This window comes from Ascidia mentula, chromosome 4 (genome assembly GCF_947561715.1).
Source record: "Ascidia mentula chromosome 4, kaAscMent1.1, whole genome shotgun sequence".
Taxonomy (NCBI): domain Eukaryota; kingdom Metazoa; phylum Chordata; class Ascidiacea; order Phlebobranchia; family Ascidiidae; genus Ascidia; species Ascidia mentula.
In genome coordinates this window covers 21,895,259-21,912,732 of record NC_138569.1, presented here as the reverse complement: position 1 = coordinate 21,912,732, position 17,474 = coordinate 21,895,259, and the positions used below count along the sequence as shown (strand labels likewise).

The window sequence follows — 17,474 nt, the reverse complement described above, 5'->3', positions numbered from 1 at the left end:
GAACTCATTGTGTTCGTGTAACCCCAGACCCTTACAAAAAAGCGAAAGAATGCGAGTTTTATTTGAAGAGGCGAAACACTTCTATATGTGTGGTTGGGAAGTCGCGTTCTTTCACAATTCGAGTTCATCCCATTTCACTTTCACGAATTACAGAAAGGATGGGTTTGTAGATCTCGCTCAGACTTGTTGGGAATAGTGGCTGATCCAGCTTGGCTGCGAACCTTGTGATCAGAATATTAGAGCTGTGATCGCCAAATATAAAAGGGCCTGCGCAGTGGGGCGATCCTGCCTTGCTATGCGTAAGCATTGTATTACTTCTGCGAGGATGGGTTTGTATCATTATGGGATAACTACTGAAACTTGTACATCTACGTCCTGACACTGAATTCTTATCGGCATTTTGGTGATTTATTTTGGAATATGAAAAAAAATAACAAAAATAGAAACATTTTATTCCCAACACACTACAAGCAAGAATTCTGCTCAATAACATACTAAGGTTGTTAGTAAAACTACACTGTTAGTGAAAACTGGTGAGAATAATATACAAAAACCTAATTAATAGACAACTGTGCACAATGATATCAAAATATGTTTATACAACACTAAAGTTTAGCATTGTCACATGACTTGAGATTGTAATGAACTTAATTTAAACGAACGTTCTTGTTGTAAAACTATAATTTAACATAATAAAAATGGTGAAGGTACCCAGGTATGTAAACCTGTGGGGAAAATATATATGGGGGAAAGGGTAAAGCCAGTCGGCAAACTCTCACACAAGTATTGAGGCATAAAATTTGACACTAGGCAAAAAGTCGTACAGGAAAAGAACGGGAAGTCACCCGTAGCAGAAGGATACGCTTGACTTCAAGTAAAATGCGCAAGAAAAGTCGTCGGAGATAAGAGAAGATCTCACCACTTCACGTGGGCGGGTAATAACAGCATTCCGGGGTTAGGTCCGTCTTTCATTCGGCCACCCTTGGGTTAATCTGCACAATAACCCACCATATTTCACCCCGGAACCATGACAACGCAAAAAGCAAAGTTCGGCACTGGAATAAGGTTCGCGTTATTTCTGTGTGATGCTTTTCAGGTTGTCGAGGTGATGTAGAGCCCTGTGACACACAATGGTACAGAAATGAACATTATATCATTCAGCGGCTTTCAGAGGTTTAACGAAAATAGGAGAAATGCGCCAATTCCTCTCAATTGTTCGGGGTAAAAATTCCGTTTAGAAATAATACCAAGCTTCAATGCAAAAAAATCCGAACCTGTTTAAATCATTGTATGCAATCGAGCTTCATCGGTCAACAAACTTTCTAAATCGGTCGAAAGTCGTTATTGTGGGACGTATACACATAAGACATGCAGTGATCGTAATTATTGGAACACTACTGAATTGAATTTTGCAAATTAAACCGGAATTCGAGTGATTGCAGCAACAGCTTCCAGGCGGCCTAGACCAACACGTGATCGCAAAGAAACGCGCAACCAAAATTTGTTTCTCAATTCCCGAACACTTTTCACCAAACGCACGCGGCATCTCGAGGCCACGTCAGCACCCATCACGTTACGCACAACAGCATCGCGTGCCGTCAAGATCACGGGACGCATTGTGACGTACGTCGGCATGGCAACCGGATAAACGCACCACAACAGGTGAGGGTTGAATTGAAGCACTCAGCAGTTTTTTACCGTTTTCAAAAGGTTTGCCCAGCCGTGGGACCGCGTGGTGTTCAACGAAGATTTCAAGTTGCGTGATTTTTACTTCCAATAAAAACTCTTATTCCCACTTGCGAATAATTAACGAGAGTCGTTTTGGGTTTACATCACAATAATTTCGTGTATTACGTCACAATTACCTTAAAAATCGTCAACTAGCAAAAAATTTACAATTAAACCCAACAACCATGATATCGTAGTTTGGGGAATAGCCAAGAAAACCACCCAGCATGGATCTAGAGGAAAAGTCTAGCTTGTTTCTGGTAAATATGTTGTGTGTGGTGGCAGTGAATCCCTAGTTAACAAGTTACTTCCCTTGCAGGCGCGATCATAATGCCGGCAACGAACGCGAATAACTTCCGAAATCAATTTTCACCACACGACGCCAAATTATATCTTACAACAAAAGTCGTGAGGTAATGGAGCTTCACTTAACCGTAAAATGCCGAGGACTCCACATGCTGCCTCACTCAAAGCAAGTCACGCGTGACCTCGGCTCTCGAATGAAGTCAACCGGAACCTAACGAGCCATCCATCTCTCCGAGTTCTATTTCAACCAAACCGCATTATTTTTTCAAACTTTACAGATCACCTATTTACGAGACCTATTTACGTGCGCATTGTGACGTAAAGGTTGAAGCATTGTCCAAGTAACGACATTTCCCCGTCCACCATAATTTGTGAAGCATTGAAACCGGAAATTGTGTATGAAAAATAAACCCAGGAATAAGTTTGAAGGGGGATTATATCGTTTCAAACAGTAAAAAACAAACATTAGGAAACTAAATCCATCTTGTGAAGGACGCCAAACTAGATCATCAGCCATGGTCATCACAATCAAACGCAGACACAAAAGTTGCAGGTTTCAAACGCAGACACAAAAGTTGCAGGTTTCAATTTTATAAATCAAAAACGACATTTTTCAAACTTCTTGGCGCAAAAAAATGTTACCAGTTACACCCCAAAGATTTTTACCCGAAATCCAACAACGTAAATCTAAAAGCAATGTCGGAACGTGTAACAAGGACTTTGTGCCATTAAACAATATAGGTTGACCACAAATCGGACGTTGGCTCACAAATCAATGAATCAACACAACCCACTTGTTTTGATAAGCAACAAAACGGAGTTACATACAACACGGTTTCTTTCAATCCGGGCGCACAAAAGACCCAACGCACACAGGAGAAAATTTGATTCCCGTTCCCGTCTGTTCGAAGCACACAAGGTAGTCACGTAACAATCGATGGGAGGATACGAACGTGATGAAAAAACAGACAAAACTTGACAAAATATTATCGGCGCACGTTTGAAAAAATAAGACGCACCTTCCTCATGAGTGATATCATGAGCTACCATCAATCTTGCACCAAAAAATAAGAACAACTCCAAAGCAACAAAAACGTTTATGGAGAAAATATTCGCATTGATACAACTAATGTCAAGTAATTTATTGACCAGCAACTAATATTACAGCTGGCTTACAGTTATAAACATGCCTTGCTTTGTGTTGGGTCTCTTTGTAAACTACGGATAAACCCAAAGAATAACAACGGTATGGTAGTGCTTCATATACAATTAACTATACAAACATACTTAACATATCATGGTAAAGTATTCAACCGTACATATAACTTCTCTGGGAAAGCATAATGTTTTTCATCAGATTCTACTGATTCACGCAAAGGTTGATGATATTATAACCGACCCAAACCCTTAGGTGTTCGCAACAAAATTCGCGAAGTAGTGAAATTGTTCAACCGAAGCAGCTGTAAGGGTTGAAATTTTCCAACACGTTACAAAACTGTACGAAACGCACGTACGCAGAATCTATGGATTGAATTGCCGCTGACGAAGCGCGTTTGTCCGTCGTGAACCGAGGGCTTATCAAGTTTCAGTGGACCTTCAGTCGTAACGCATCAATTCCGTTGTAAGTTAAAACTAGTCGCCTAACCTTTGTAGGGAGTCTTCTCCCTTCAAATCCTCCACATTCCTTTCCCCACGTTCTGTCGAAAACAAAATACGTCAGCACGGAAAAATACAAGGGACTTTCGGGGATTTCGCGGTGAAAAGTTTGTCACGAGCCCCTTTTCACCAAATGTTCAGACGGTTGGATTTTTGAATGCGAAAACGAAAAACAATCCGCTATTGATGTTGCCAGGCACATTAACAATTCAAAGGCTCTGGTAATTGCGACAAAAATTAGCAAAACTTACGAAATTCGAAACACTTGTTTTAAACCAAATTCTATGAACCTAGGCGACCAGTGGTGAAAACATGTCTGAATGCCGTTCCGTTGAGAATTCGTGTCCCAAATAGCTTTGGAAAATTTATTCACTTATGTCACTGAATATGTTCCCTTTTTTCGTGTGAAGTTATTTCGCCTGTACATGATTTAAATTTTTACCACCAAACAATATTTGGTGTAAATTCATAGCGCGCAACTCGGCAAAAAACACCTTTGTTACCTTGTGTTTGTGACGAAGTGAGACCCTGTAGAGTAAATATCATGTTCTTCAACGCTTCAACAGAGCCAGGTTGTTTTCCTCCGCTCAAACTCGCAAAATCGCCATTCTTTCGTCACAATAACAAAACAATGAACTTTATTCAGATCGCCTAAGCGATGAGTGCAATGAATTGGCAAAGAACCACAAGAATTGTACATCTCGGGTAGTTGGCGGCGTGTATAGACTTACCGATGGAGCGAGACAGTTCCCCATAAAATCTTTCACTGCCGTAGGTTTCCCCTCCATGTGCAAGGACAACGTGATTTTTGACGTTTCGTCATCACCGTCAAAACTGCTTGAGCGCTTTCTGTATCAGAAACATGAAACAAACCAACGAGTTTTGATTAAGTAAGGAGAAACAATTTAAAGAGAAAAACAGCCTTTAACCAGCTTCACTCACAACAACAACTCGGTATGATATTTTAAACGTGTTTCAATTACCTTGATGGATGTAATTCCCAAGTTCGATCTCCTTCCAATATTTTATCTGTGTCAGTTGAGCTTCCGTACAAACTTTTGTCGCCAGCAACGAACGATTCAATTCCACCTCGCCCAAAGGGTGTCCTACCAGCATTCAGGGTCAACGTATCCTGTGTTTTTGATGTCTCAAAAGTGTCGCAAAAATCGTCAGGACCCTTCCCAATGCCTTGACTTAACACAAAACACATATTTTGAAAGTTTAGTGAATTTGAGATGCCCAGGGTAATGGTAAAAGCTGTATGGCCTTAAAAACTTTAATCGTGGTTTTGACATTCAATATTTTCTCACCAACATGCAGAATTTTACGCACAAAAATGGTTCCCCATGTCAACCGAAATCGCCTGGTGCAATTAATCAGATTGTCAGAATGACATAATAACTATACTAACCTTACAGTTCTTTTATCAATCAAGCGCATCGCTTCCGAAATGTCATCATGGCTTAACACTGTGTAGTTGTGATCTATCAACAATAAGTTGGTTTTTGATCAGAGACAAAATAACAAATATATGTTGCCGAAATATGGGAAATATTAACAAGCAGAGAACTATTTTCATAACCAGAAAAACTAGCAATAATGAACTTATTTGCTTTTCTTTTCAATCGTTTTATTCAACTGTTTCAAACAAGTTGCTAAAGTTGTGTTTGGAACGAGGGCCCATAATATTGTCAAGGTTGTGGAAATATTATTTCCCCCAAAATAACAGGCTTGGTGTGTTTCCAACAACAACATTCCAACAATGCGGCGAAACACAAAAGATAATCCCCAGTGTTCGTGGGGCCTTAAACCAACCTTGACGAGGTTGAACATGTTCAGTCAGGTGCGGGATGACCGATGTTTTATGTTGAGGGTCGTACGTGGTTTGTTGGGCTCTGAATAGAACGGGATTTGTGGTAAAATTTAGGTTGAAGTTTTATTTTCGCTTGGATTGGTGGCAAACACACAGTTTAGTACGATTGGCTCCTTTCAATGAGAAAGCTATAAAGATGGTTTTCGACAAATTGAAACACTTACAAAAGAAACGAAAAACAACCCAATATTCACAATTGAAACAAAAACTTTTTGAGTTTTGGTCGGTGATGCAAGCAATGCCTTTACAGCAATCATGACCACACAATATTATTAACCGACAAAAATAGCAACAACAAAAAATTTATAGTGGAAAGTCTTTTACTAAGATTTCGCTCAATTCAAAAGAATATCAAAGTATTTTGATGAAATTCAATAAATCCAAATCATCTTGATTCGCACAAATGGAGCGGAAAGTGCATATACAAACCATCAAGACTATTATTATCAGGATTTACGTCCGATACAAGGACTTATTACGAAACACGAAGTTGCGCAATATTTCTCGGGAAAACTACCAGCTATTTTCAAAGTCACTTAAGCTTTAGAATCCTAGCATGACCGCGTTAAAAGCTTTTGCGCACAAACAAGGTTCAGGGAACAAAAAAATAAAAGTTCTTCGAGCACCTCTTCGGTTCGGCAACGCCTTCTGTCGTCACGGTTGATGAACTCACGTGAGAGGAAGCACGTGATCGGTGCGTGACCGCGGAGTGATCGAATATCTCGTCACGTGAGCTAAAATTCGACAAGATTCGCGTCACCAGAAAAAAAGATGGCGCGTGACACAAAATAAGCTTCTATTCAGCAGCGGTTTGCTGTGTGGAATTTTACTTGTACTCGGGGTGAACGCCACTACTTTAGGCTGTAGAACTATCATGTGGCCCACAACCAACGATATTTAGAAACTACTTTAGGATTCTGTACAGAGAGGGTAAAATTGAGACTTTATTATAACATACTAGGTTACAATATATACATCTTGGTTTTCCTTTATGAAAACCTGCTCCGAATCACTTTTCAATCCATTGAAAAACTTATCTATTTATTATAATGACTAGATCCCGTACGACCCCTAGCGTCTGTATATAATAAACATGCCATCCACATGGTGACAGTACTGAGCGCACAACAACGGGAGAAGTTGCTATTTAATTGGAATAAGACATAACACATAAATGTCAACACTTTTTTAAAATCTAACCTGTCTGAATCTTCCGAGTCCATCGTCGAAGCAAAATTTGAGCTCGACCTGCAGGTGCTTTCCCTTTTCTGTCCCAATGCAAGAGAGGCATCCATTGCCTGCCTAAGGGCGAACTCCTTCCTCCTGACAGTTGCTGTTAACCTGGCAATCAGGTCAACCAATGATTTGCGGTCCGGGTGGTGGTGCTGCAGAGTGGATTTTTCAGTTGAAGCAAGATCAGCCTAAACACAAGAAAATTCATTAGAGCAATTGGTTTAAACTATTTGGTACAAATACTTTAAGTGCATAAATATATATCCTAAAGGTAATGCAATTTGCTTTGTATGGGGGAAACAATCGGAAAATCATTGCTTTTTTGATTGAAAAAAACGCAGCACTAACAAATAAACTTAAAATAAATCTGATTTTGAATCTAAGTGTTACTGATCAGTTTAGTATTATCATTGATGTCCTTTAGTCAGTTAAAGAAATGGGCCAAAGTTGAACCTCAGTGATGCCACCTTGTGGTACAGTTTTGTAAATGATTTCCACACTTGATGTCAGCAATTTTTTAAAAAATTTCATTAGCATGCATCATTAGGGTTTATTGAACCCATTTATATGTACTGCTCACTTCTCGCAATATAATATTATTCTGCAATGGGTAAAACATACATATTTTGAAATTTGCATGAAATATTCAAGATGAATGTAATTCATTTTTACTGAACATACCTACATATCAAAAACAACACAAATGTTATTAATATGGATACAACCTAACACACCTTAAGATCATCAACCAGTCTCCAAGTTTTTTCAATATCTTCCATTTGGTCATCAAACTGAGACATGCGACTATGGGATTGAAAGGAAGCTGAATGGATTGGATGAATTTCATCAACACTGCCTGATGAACTACCATACTTACTTCTTTCATCACCGAAAGTAAACTGCAAACCAAACAAAAGCTGACCATATTTTAATCACCAAGCAAAACATAATTGACTATAATCAACTAAAAAAAGGTTAAACTGGTTATTAAACTTAACTACATCATGTGTTGATTGGTGCCAACAATTTCCACCAAAAAAATGTTTCGATAAGTTTGTACAAAATAATCTTAAATACCTGATCATCTGCAGTGTCATCTTCAGGGAAATGAAGAGCTTTTTGTACACGACTTGAATGATGTCTTCTGCAAAGAAAGAATTACCCTTGAACCAACAAATCAATGATGAAACACTATTTAAATCTTTTAACAAACCTCGAGTAAGAGGAAATTGAGGAATCACTTTTGCTTGACACACTCCCACTGGACTAAAAATGTTACAATTCATAAAAAAAAACATAAATTCAATGTGAATTATTTTCCTACTATAGTTGAGGAAGATTGGGGCCTTGTAGTGCTTGCATAGCGATACAGTTTTAATCCGGATGAACCTGATGCTTCTCTGTTACGAATGGTTGACAGTGTGTTCCCATATTTAGATGCTGACAAACGACAATCCTAAAAAACAAATCATTTACTGGTTGTAAACTGTTTCAGTAAAATTCCTCATAAATACTCGAGTATAAAATATATATCAAAATATATGCTGCTATTTCTGTTGTCACATGAATATAACTGGTACCTAAGGTTTAAGCAGAACTGAATCAAAGATTTAAGGTTATTCAGGTGGCAAAAAAAGAGTATGAAAGTGGAGCAATTTGAATTATGCTTACCTCTAATTGTTGTGGTTGCATACATGAGGAAGCAGCAAGCAGTTCATCTGTTGCGAGACTGCTCGACTTCACACTGCCAACATAACTTGATGGAAGCAACTTTTGAGCAAGTTTAATTTCTTTTTCAAGTGTTGAAGGATCTGAAAACGCTGTCAATCACAAAACTGCACAGAACCCAACATTTATACATAAATGAATATAGAGGTTTGCATACATAGGCGTTTTCCTTCACTGAAAAACTAATTTTACCACTGGTAAAAAATATGTCTTTTCCATGAATCACAAGGAACTTTAAAAACAATGCTACATATTTAAAACAATAGTAAACATGAGCATGGACCCAAGGACTCAGACCCTGGAACTGCTCTTGTACAAGAGCATATGAACAATGTGATGGCCAAAAAACATCACAATGTGGACATTTTAAATACATATTACAAAAATGCATACCTGTACCAATCTTGTTCTGTTTGACTGGAGTTTGGCAAGTCGCAGCAATTACTTTTGCCAATTCAATTGTTTGCTGTCGATCATATTCTTCAATATATTTTTCAAGAGCTTTGGAAGCAGATTTAAAGGATTTGTCTTGAAAAGTGATCATTACACCAGCTTGTTTTGGTGTTCTGAACAAATGTTTAGTTTTATTAACATTGAAAAAACAAGACTTATTTTTATGCAGAAATTTTAATTCTGAAACAGCTGTGGAAAATATTAAATATATAGATAGATGTATAGAATTAAGTGCATACATACCTGTCACTGGCCAGTGTTTCACTGCCAGCATTACAATAATCATCACAAAACAAACTGGTTATGGTCGATGCCTTTGAGCCTAAAACTTGATGCCTCATCCTAATGACCCTGCAACTTATGAACGTAATCTCTTAATACTAGTGCTAAGGATTTCGGTTGAATCATGTAGTGTGTGAATAAATCAAGGATTTTGAAAGATGCTGAGTGAAAAGTCAAAACAAACAAACTAATTCACTTAACGTTTGTCAAGCGTGTGACTGTTAATTGGAAACTCTTGTTCTATGTTTACACCCAAAACAATGACACACCACACAACTCAACAGCATCACATACAGAAAAATCCTGGTCAGTTTGTCATGGTTGAAGACTTTTTCATTAAAGAGGAGCTTGGCTGTTTAATAAATAAAATTACAACAATAAAAAAGTTGGTGATATCACCAAAAAAATTGATTTGAAAACGATTGAAAAGTTCATAATTCATACATAGGATTTTTTCACAAATTTTGAATATGACGCAACATTTTTCATATTATAAAGTACATACAGCACGTGCTACAAAAGCAGAATCAGACTGGTTTTTATTCAATGTAAAAATATATATTTTAACCTATGGGCATCTTTGGTTCCATAATGGAAGCACAGTGATCACCATGTGATCACTTACAGTTCTTTGCTAAGATTCATATATTTAAATGTCCAGAAGTCCTAATAAAATAATGCATTCGTTAATTTTTTTCAGAGCGGAATGCGAATCAAATTTTAAAATGTGACATTTTTTGGAATCTGGCTAATGAGCTCAAAGCATGATTTTTCATGAAAGCAGAATGCATGACAAAAAGTGTTTTTAAAACATAAGGACATGAAGGTTAAAACATCACAATGACTTAACACTAGTAGGCTACCCCAGACGAGACAAATTGATATTTTTTTAATGTCAATGCATTAGCCAATAGTTTTTACGTGTTTTGCCAATAAAATTGCACAAAATTGTAATTTGCCCCAAACTGGCACACGGCACAAGCACACCAGATTGGACGAAATGTCGATAAATATTAAGAAGTTAATGCATTGACATTCGAAAATACGTCCAATTAACGATCGGCGAAAACGAAAGTCTCGCACAAAAAAACAAAGTTTCCCATCTGGCAAGCACAGTATACAGAAATGCATAATTTTGATATCGTTAGAAAGGTCAGTCTATGAAGTTTTACGTGTAAAAAAATCATGCTGATATCTCGTAGGGCTGCCGAGTAACTCGCGTTTAAAGTTTTGTTAACTAGCGATTTTTGTTTTGTCAACTAACATCCCACTGCCCTCTGGTGCATATTCCAAAGTCAAATTTATTGACATATGCCGGAGCTATCGTGCAATTCAACAAAAACGTACAGCGTACAACAATAGTAAAGGGATAACAGTACAAGAAAATGTTTGTTTAATTTAACAAAATCATACATTTTCTAACAAATAAATTAATCAAACAAATAAACCAGATCAACTTCAAACACGCCGCCTGGGGTTGTGCATAAATTAACGGAACCCACATAATAATAACAACAAACATTTAAACATGTCCAATTTTCCACAATCTTATCTCTTAATTGTGCAATTGGCGACAATTCAAATCTTTTCGACTCATGAAAATATAGTTTGGAAATAATTCTAAAACTAAATAACTGTAGCTTTAAAAAAAATCGTTCAGCATTTCAGCCAAAGCTATACCGGTATTTGGAAGGCGGGTGCGCGGAACATGCTTCTCTACATGAATATGCTGGTCCAAAAATTTGACGCTTAAATCAAGTTAGATAGGGTTAGCGGCATGTCTTTGGACTTTGAAAGGATATAGGCGAGTTTTACATTTAAACACCAGATAAAATTCAGGTGAATGGGAGTCTTGTGTAAACTACACTACATGGAAGTTTTCTGCTATGATAACCATATATAGCACATTCCGCACACGCAAGGAATTTGAATCCCGAAACTCGCTTGCTTTGGTCTGTTTTATTCTTCACTCCTAGCCAGCGGAAACTTGCTTGCAAGCCGTTAATCGTGTGTAAAATGGGACTCTTGTTGAAAGGTAATAGTCAACAATAAAGAGGGCCATCTTGACTTTGTTTTTGAGGAAAAGTCGATCACAGTTCAGCTCTTACGAAATTGCAAGGACTACAAATTGTAGTTGCTCGGTTTCTGCGAAATGTTGCAAAAAGCCTCATGTGCGTAATATCCGGGTGTTATAATATGATTAATGGGCTAAGTTTAGAGAGTGGGTATAGTTCATAAACACTGTCAGTTGCCTATCGTGGTTTAAATCACAGCAAAGAAGCTGCGTAATGTTAACGAGCTGACAACTTGGTTTGCCACAACTTCTTCAGCAAAATTCCTGGATATGTATTTAGCATTTTTCTACGGAATAAGTCAGCTTAACGAAATGTTAGCACAGGAATCAATCGCGAAAAAATAAACATTTAAAATCTGCCTTCCTAAATTTTGTATGATATCACTAATCAACAACTTTTTTTGCAGTAAAATTAAGCTACATTTGTGTAATGACTGCATGATTTGTATGTTATTATAAACTTGCAGAACAACTACCCTTATTAGAAAACTTTATTGATGGAAAGCGATAGTTTTTATTTTGCCGTCTCTACTGTTCTGTTTGTTCTGGCGGTTTTTGGAACTTTTGCGAATGGAGTCACTGTATTCGCTATAGCAAGATCAAAAACTTTAAAGTTAGTACGGTTAAAAGTTTATTGAATTTTTGCATTAAACTTTTCTAGAGGTGCGACATGTCTGTATTGAATTAAAATGACAATGAAACACGTATAGCCTACTAAAACATTTAAAAGCTCTTAAAGGCTGCATTTTATACAACACAGGGAACCGTTTTTCATTCTGCTGATGAGTCTTTGTGTGTCAGACATCGTTTCCGGGCTCATCAGTGTTGCCATGGCAATCGGTCTGTACATGTATCCAAGCAATCCAGGAAACGATGTTTTTCAGGTTATTCATGAGTGTGATTCCTGTTTAATATAACAAAACAAAGATAACTTACCGCATTTCCCAAGCAATGTGCTGTATGTGTAAAGGAAGGTTGTAACATAAGGTGGACGAGTACATGCATGAACACAATTTTTTTTTTTTACTCAGTGGGCCGAGTTTATAGCTTATGTCCCCATGGGTGTGACGTCAATACACGTGAGTGTTTTTTGTATTCTTCGATTTGTCTCACACCGGTTTCCATTCAGAAAACTTTCGGTTGCATTCGCGAAGGTAAATTTGACTTCTTTTTACCTTTTCTAAATACTAAAGTTTAACTTGCCATATATTTCCAATGTGGTTTAAATTGCTAATAATGACTACTTTTTATAATAGTGGACAGCTTTTGGAATATGGTTGTTCGCCACTACAAGCCTCTCTTTGTACCTTATCCTTCTCTATTCAAGCCCCCAAATTCACACCACGCAAAGGCAAGATTATAGAGTTTTTGCTAAGTTCCTATTGTAAACAGGCGTATAAATATTCATGACTGGCGTCACGCTCTGCTGATGACGTTGACGCGTCAACCCACGATCGCTGTTTAAAACTTGACACGAACAACACAAAGACATACGCTGTGTTAGAAAACCATAGGCCCATTTTAAAGCATAACGTAATTGCTACTTTCACATTTAAACCCAATGTGTTACTTAATAATTTAAAACCTATCATTGGTAAAATGCTTTTGTTTATTTGCAGGTCGGCCTTCTCTAGAATGGTTGAAGTGATTCTATTTGCACTACTGGCATTGATCACCTTTTTCACCTGTGGTCTGACTATGTCAATTTACGTCAATAAGAAAAAGATTCTTAGCCATTTATCAGGTCTGTGTCAATGAAATATAACATGGTTAGGTGTTTTTTGATCTGTTCCAACGCATTTGCCCCAAAAATGAAGGGTCAATGTCGTTTTTCTCTTTTGTTTTGTGAAACCTTTAAATGCATTTTTCTGGAAAACTTTACGAATCGCAGCAATGAAACACAGTTTTGTAACCAGACGAAGCAAGAGTTCGTCGCGAATCAAGAGACAAGTTCGTGATCTTCCAACTCATGTTGATTGTGCTTTCCTTCTACATCGGCTACATACCGCAATGCGGTAAGATTTACACAATGACTAATTATTATGCCTAATTTATGTTGCTCGCTACATACAAACCTCTTTTAATGGTTAATTACATCATTGTATGGGTTTTCAGTGACGTCTTTTCTCGATTGACGTCATTGAATAAAAATTTATTGAATTTCTGTTCCATGTTTTTTACACCAGTTTATTTGGAAATTCTGATTCGAGCGCAACAACCTGCGACCAAATTTGTCGCCCTAAGGACGTCAGTTTATCTTTGTACGCGAGCAAGCGAATGTCTTAATCCTATCTTCTACAATATCTCCTCAGAGTAAGTTTGTTTTAATGCATTTAAACTGAACATTCATACATACGGCTATTCGTAGACTGCAGTTTGTGCTTTGCGCAAAATACAACTACCACAGTGTCCAACGTAAAAATCAGGTCCACAAATCACTTTGGACATTACCACTTTATTTAAAACACAAATTGTTTGCATGCGTTTAGAGAACATACTAAACACTCCCCCTTTAAAGCATGGCGCAAGACTAGTTGTCCCATTATTTTTTATCGTTAAAGGAAACTGCGAATGGAGTCAAAGAGCTTTCTTCGGTGTCTTCGATCGAAACTCAAGAACTTTCTCTGTGAGACAGATACAAATACAACCGAAGCTTCAAACCATTCCAATGACGTAACACTCGCTTCAGTAGAGGGCGTATTGTAAAACTTGTACAAACAAAGCAACCTGACCACGTGAGTCGAAGCATTAAAAAAATGAAACCGTGTCGCAATAATGCAATAGGTATTATATGATGTAATTGTGACTGCATCAAAACTGAATTGTCTCATTTCTATGTAGGTGTCAGTTATCACTTTTATGAGTTTCATGAGTTTATCACTTGTGTTTGTTTGAGCGGTGCTATTAATGACTGAATGTACGGCACATGCACGGGAGTATCATATCTTATGACGATTGCCAGGGATACTCTTATCAATAATGCCCCCTTTACATGTAAACAATTAGTTCGGCACAATTGCTTTTCGCATTCAAATTAGTTTCACCTTACGTGTGTAAGATAATGACGTCAACCGAATACTGAGAAACGTATAAAATAAACGTAAATAACTTTTTTTGAGCACCGAAAACTACCGTTTTTGTTAAGTTTCGAAATACTGTCACGGTTTTTTACATGCGAAAAAAAAGTATCTGTATCAGCCGTTGTTTCAGAATAGTTTATTTGTTTGTGCACTGGCTTTTTGGATGATAGTGTATAATCAATAAGAAGTTTAGCATTGTTTTGCTTTTTTTAGCTAATGCCATTGTTCAGTTGGCGTTTGATTCTTACGCAAAGGTGTTAGATCTGATCCTTGGAGGTGCGTGGATTTAACCAAAAACAAAGTGACTACAATATAAGACAAGGAAGGCGGTTGCCCTCCACAATTTCACCAAATAAAATTTGTTGCATATTTAATTGTTTTTTTTCTGTGTAGATATGCAGTCAAAATAAAAATAAATTCTACAAAAACCATACGGTCATGTTGAGGCTAAACGACGACCAATTTTCTAATAATATTTATAAAAGCGAGTGAAAAATTTGGTAACGCCTGAAAACACGATCTGACACTTTAACACACAACGTGTAAAAGGCGAAAGAAAAAGGGTTCGGTAGAACGGGACAGAGCGTGGGTAAGATAAGGTGAGATGTGTTGGTGGTGCTTGCTCAAAACATTGACAAGACAACTGCTGACATGAAGCTTCTGTTACTTTTTATAGCTATAAGTTTTGTGGATGAACACAGCATTGGAGGTAAGGTTTTCGGCTTCGAAAATTGTGTTGAAATTTCTGCTATAAAGTAAATTGATAATCACACATGTTTACGTCAGTTCTAAACGACAATAAACAATATGTTGCGGCTATAAGCACAAAACTATACAATGCACGAAAACCTCCTTAAAATACGAATATACGTAATTCAAATATTTTACAAGACGCACAATGGTAATTGGGGGTCTATCGAGATTATATTTTTATCGTCGTTGTGAAAAGGATTGCACAAAAATGGTAACAATTATGTTGACAATATTTACAATTGTTAAGATTTCTATTGTTCGTTTACAATTTCACAAAAAGGTATTGAAATTTATTTTTTAGTGTCGTTTGCAGTTTATTTGCTTTATGCCTTTGTTAATGAATGCACACAGATGATGTGATGGTTTCAACGCCTACAGAGTAGAATGTACAGGAAGAAAGCGTGGGTTAGAAGCTTTGCGTTGGACGAATATGTGCGGGTTTATCGATATAGCTTAGTTGCTGGCAAGCCACAATAAGATACTTCTCTAATTGGGAACATGTCTTTCCACAAAAACATCTTGTTTAAACGATTTAAAGGGAAGTGGGTCAAATATATTTTTCTCAATTTCTGTGATTGTTTTTCCCCACAGAGTTTACCCACGTCGCCTGCGAATCGCATGGAAATCAAACGCTTTCATGCCCGAGTGGAAGTTTTTTACGCGTCTCTAATGCTTACTATGGCAGAACAAACTCACTTTTGTAAGTTTCTTATGCAGTTACGCAAACATAACTGACAAACCCGTTGCAAAAGAACTTCGACAAGATAACTGTACAGTGGATGATTTGTGAAGAGTTTTTAATGTGCGTGGTTAACAATGTAAAATAGTGAGTGCTATACTTCCTTGATAGATGCTCCAACAACAACAACACCAACATTGAATGTCATGTCAGTGCATTATGGCAAGTTAAAAACTGGTGTGAGGGGAAAGAATTTTGTGTCCTTGAGCCCAGTATCAGCGTGTTTGGAGACCCATGCCCAGGAGTGACAAAATATATCGACATGACTTATGAATGTGGCAAGTAGAGTAAAAATAATCCCCGTGACCAACAATAGCGCAGATTGAAATTAAAACAATAAACTGAAACGTTTGTTTAGTTGGCTTGGTGCAAACACATAAAAAAATATATTTTGTTTCGGTGACGAATCATAATTTTGTTTTATTATGTGCTCGCGGTTTTAAATCATTTAGGACGTCATACTCTGAAAGGCACATAGGAAATGCGAAAAACATAGGGTAACGCCCATACGATCAAAAACATCACGAATTTAAGTGAAAGTGTGGTATATAAAATATATGTAGAGTATATGTGCATGATGATTAAAGTTATTTACTATATGATGCAGTTCTGTTAAGCCACCGGCAAATCGTTTGCGAATCTCAAGGAAGCAAAACAGTGTTTTGTCCCGAAGGCCAAAGAATGTTAAGTGTAGGCGGTTTCTATGGAAGGAAAAACACCAGTATGTAAGTGCCTTTAAAGTTGTGTGCTTTAGTATCTTTTTGGCTTGTTATATCTAGAAACGTTTTTACTGTGTGTTTAGTTGTGCAGACGGCAGCAACACCAGGGATGATTGTTATAATGCTTCAGCAACCAACATTATCAAAGGATTGTGTGAAGGACAGAATTCATGTACCTTATACCCACATACTGATATATTTGGAGATCCTTGTCCCGAAGTTTCCAAATACATAGACATGAGCTACTATTGTTGTAAGTTTATTTCGAAAAAGTCCAAATGGTTAAAGTGAATAGATGCAGCTTAGCTATTTAAAAGCAATAATGTAACCTGTACATAACAGAGGTGAATTCAATGTACAAAGCAAATCATCAATAAAGCGTATATGGTTTGTCAAATTTTTTCAGTATACCAGGTAGTTGCTTGCAAGTCGCAAGGAAACAAAACAGCTTCGTGTCCAAAGGGAAGTTATATTCGAATCTTGTATGCTTACTACGGAAGAACCGACAAAACCTTGTAAATTGCTTCTCAATGTATTTGTGTATAGTTATACAGACATTCACAAGAACCGTTGACATGCGTTAACTTCGTCAGATGTATGGATGGCAGACACAACGGTGGAAACTGTAAGGCTCAGTCATCGGATGAAATCATCAGAAACTTGTGCGAGGGCAGGGAATCGTGTGTGTTGGCTCCTCTCGACTCTATGTTTGGCAAACCGCCGTGTCCACTCCTTTCCCACTACGTTAAAGTTATTTATCAATGTTGTGAGTATAGCTAGTGACGTTTAAGAACAGCTTCCTTTGCATTTACGGTTGCAATGTAACCAACTGTAGCCAATTCGGGAAACC

At 37.4% G+C, this 17,474-nt stretch overlaps 3 protein-coding genes across 5 annotated transcripts; 2 read left to right on the top strand and 1 right to left on the bottom strand.

Annotated features, from left to right (window-relative positions):
- Positions 1 to 459: 459 nt before the first annotated feature.
- LOC145897645 (uncharacterized) lies at positions 460 to 9,894 on the bottom strand. 3 transcript variants are annotated; one of them, XM_082986030.1, is made up of 17 exons: positions 9,828 to 9,894; positions 9,221 to 9,328; positions 8,918 to 9,090; positions 8,468 to 8,607; positions 8,121 to 8,252; positions 8,010 to 8,062; positions 7,874 to 7,940; positions 7,531 to 7,695; positions 6,764 to 6,984; positions 6,190 to 6,297; positions 5,506 to 5,585; positions 5,102 to 5,174; positions 4,674 to 4,883; positions 4,422 to 4,539; positions 4,194 to 4,299; positions 3,680 to 3,731; positions 460 to 1,118 (listed from the first exon to the last, which is right to left on the bottom strand). In XM_082986030.1, the coding sequence occupies exons 2-17, from the start codon at positions 9,316 to 9,318 to the stop codon at positions 1,073 to 1,075; spliced, it is 1,842 nt and encodes a 613-aa protein (XP_082842156.1). In that variant the 5' UTR covers positions 9,319 to 9,328; positions 9,828 to 9,894; the 3' UTR covers positions 460 to 1,072. The 3 variants fall into 3 exon arrangements, with proteins under 3 accessions (XP_082842156.1, XP_082842155.1, XP_082842157.1); XM_082986029.1 differs by lacking the exon at positions 9,828 to 9,894 and having other exon boundaries at positions 9,221 to 9,697; XM_082986031.1 differs by lacking the exons at positions 460 to 1,118; positions 9,828 to 9,894 and adding an exon at positions 1,297 to 1,322 and having other exon boundaries at positions 9,221 to 9,700.
- Positions 9,895 to 12,962: 3,068 nt separating this feature from the next.
- On the top strand, positions 12,963 to 14,426 carry LOC145897671 (uncharacterized). The gene is made up of 4 exons (XM_082986061.1): positions 12,963 to 13,077; positions 13,250 to 13,348; positions 13,520 to 13,646; positions 13,895 to 14,426. The coding sequence occupies exons 1-4, from the start codon at positions 12,969 to 12,971 to the stop codon at positions 14,037 to 14,039; spliced, it is 480 nt and encodes a 159-aa protein (XP_082842187.1). The 5' UTR covers positions 12,963 to 12,968; the 3' UTR covers positions 14,040 to 14,426.
- Positions 14,427 to 15,059: 633 nt separating this feature from the next.
- Positions 15,060 to 17,404, top strand: LOC145898340 (rhamnose-binding lectin-like). Its single transcript, XM_082986768.1, has 6 exons — positions 15,060 to 15,122; positions 15,758 to 15,866; positions 16,017 to 16,187; positions 16,708 to 16,877; positions 17,031 to 17,139; positions 17,218 to 17,404. Exons 1-6 carry the CDS (start codon positions 15,065 to 15,067, stop codon positions 17,402 to 17,404), a joined length of 804 nt encoding a protein of 267 aa, XP_082842894.1. The 5' UTR covers positions 15,060 to 15,064.
- The last annotated feature ends 70 nt before the right edge of the window (positions 17,405 to 17,474 follow it).

Coding starts and splice junctions, on each gene's coding strand:
- LOC145897671 (XM_082986061.1), top strand. CDS start 12,969: ATGGTTGAAGTGATTCTATTTGCACTACTGGCATTGATCACCTTTTTC. Junction 13,078..13,249: donor GATTCTTAGCCATTTATCAG/GTCTGTGTCAAT, acceptor TTTTGTAACCAG/ACGAAGCAAGAGTTCGTCGC. Junction 13,647..13,894: donor TTCTACAATATCTCCTCAGA/GTAAGTTTGTTT, acceptor TTATCGTTAAAG/GAAACTGCGAATGGAGTCAA.
- LOC145898340 (XM_082986768.1), top strand. CDS start 15,065: ATGAAGCTTCTGTTACTTTTTATAGCTATAAGTTTTGTGGATGAACAC. Junction 16,188..16,707: donor ATGACTTATGAATGTGGCAA/GTAGAGTAAAAA, acceptor CTGTGTGTTTAG/TTGTGCAGACGGCAGCAACA. Junction 16,878..17,030: donor AGACATGAGCTACTATTGTT/GTAAGTTTATTT, acceptor AAATTTTTTCAG/TATACCAGGTAGTTGCTTGC.
- LOC145897645 (XM_082986030.1), bottom strand. CDS start 9,318: ATGAGGCATCAAGTTTTAGGCTCAAAGGCATCGACCATAACCAGTTTG. Junction 7,941..8,009: donor TCAATTTCCTCTTACTCGAG/GTTTGTTAAAAG, acceptor CTTTCTTTGCAG/AAGACATCATTCAAGTCGTG. Junction 3,732..4,193: donor CACTTCGTCACAAACACAAG/GTAACAAAGGTG, acceptor TGTTTTCGACAG/AACGTGGGGAAAGGAATGTG.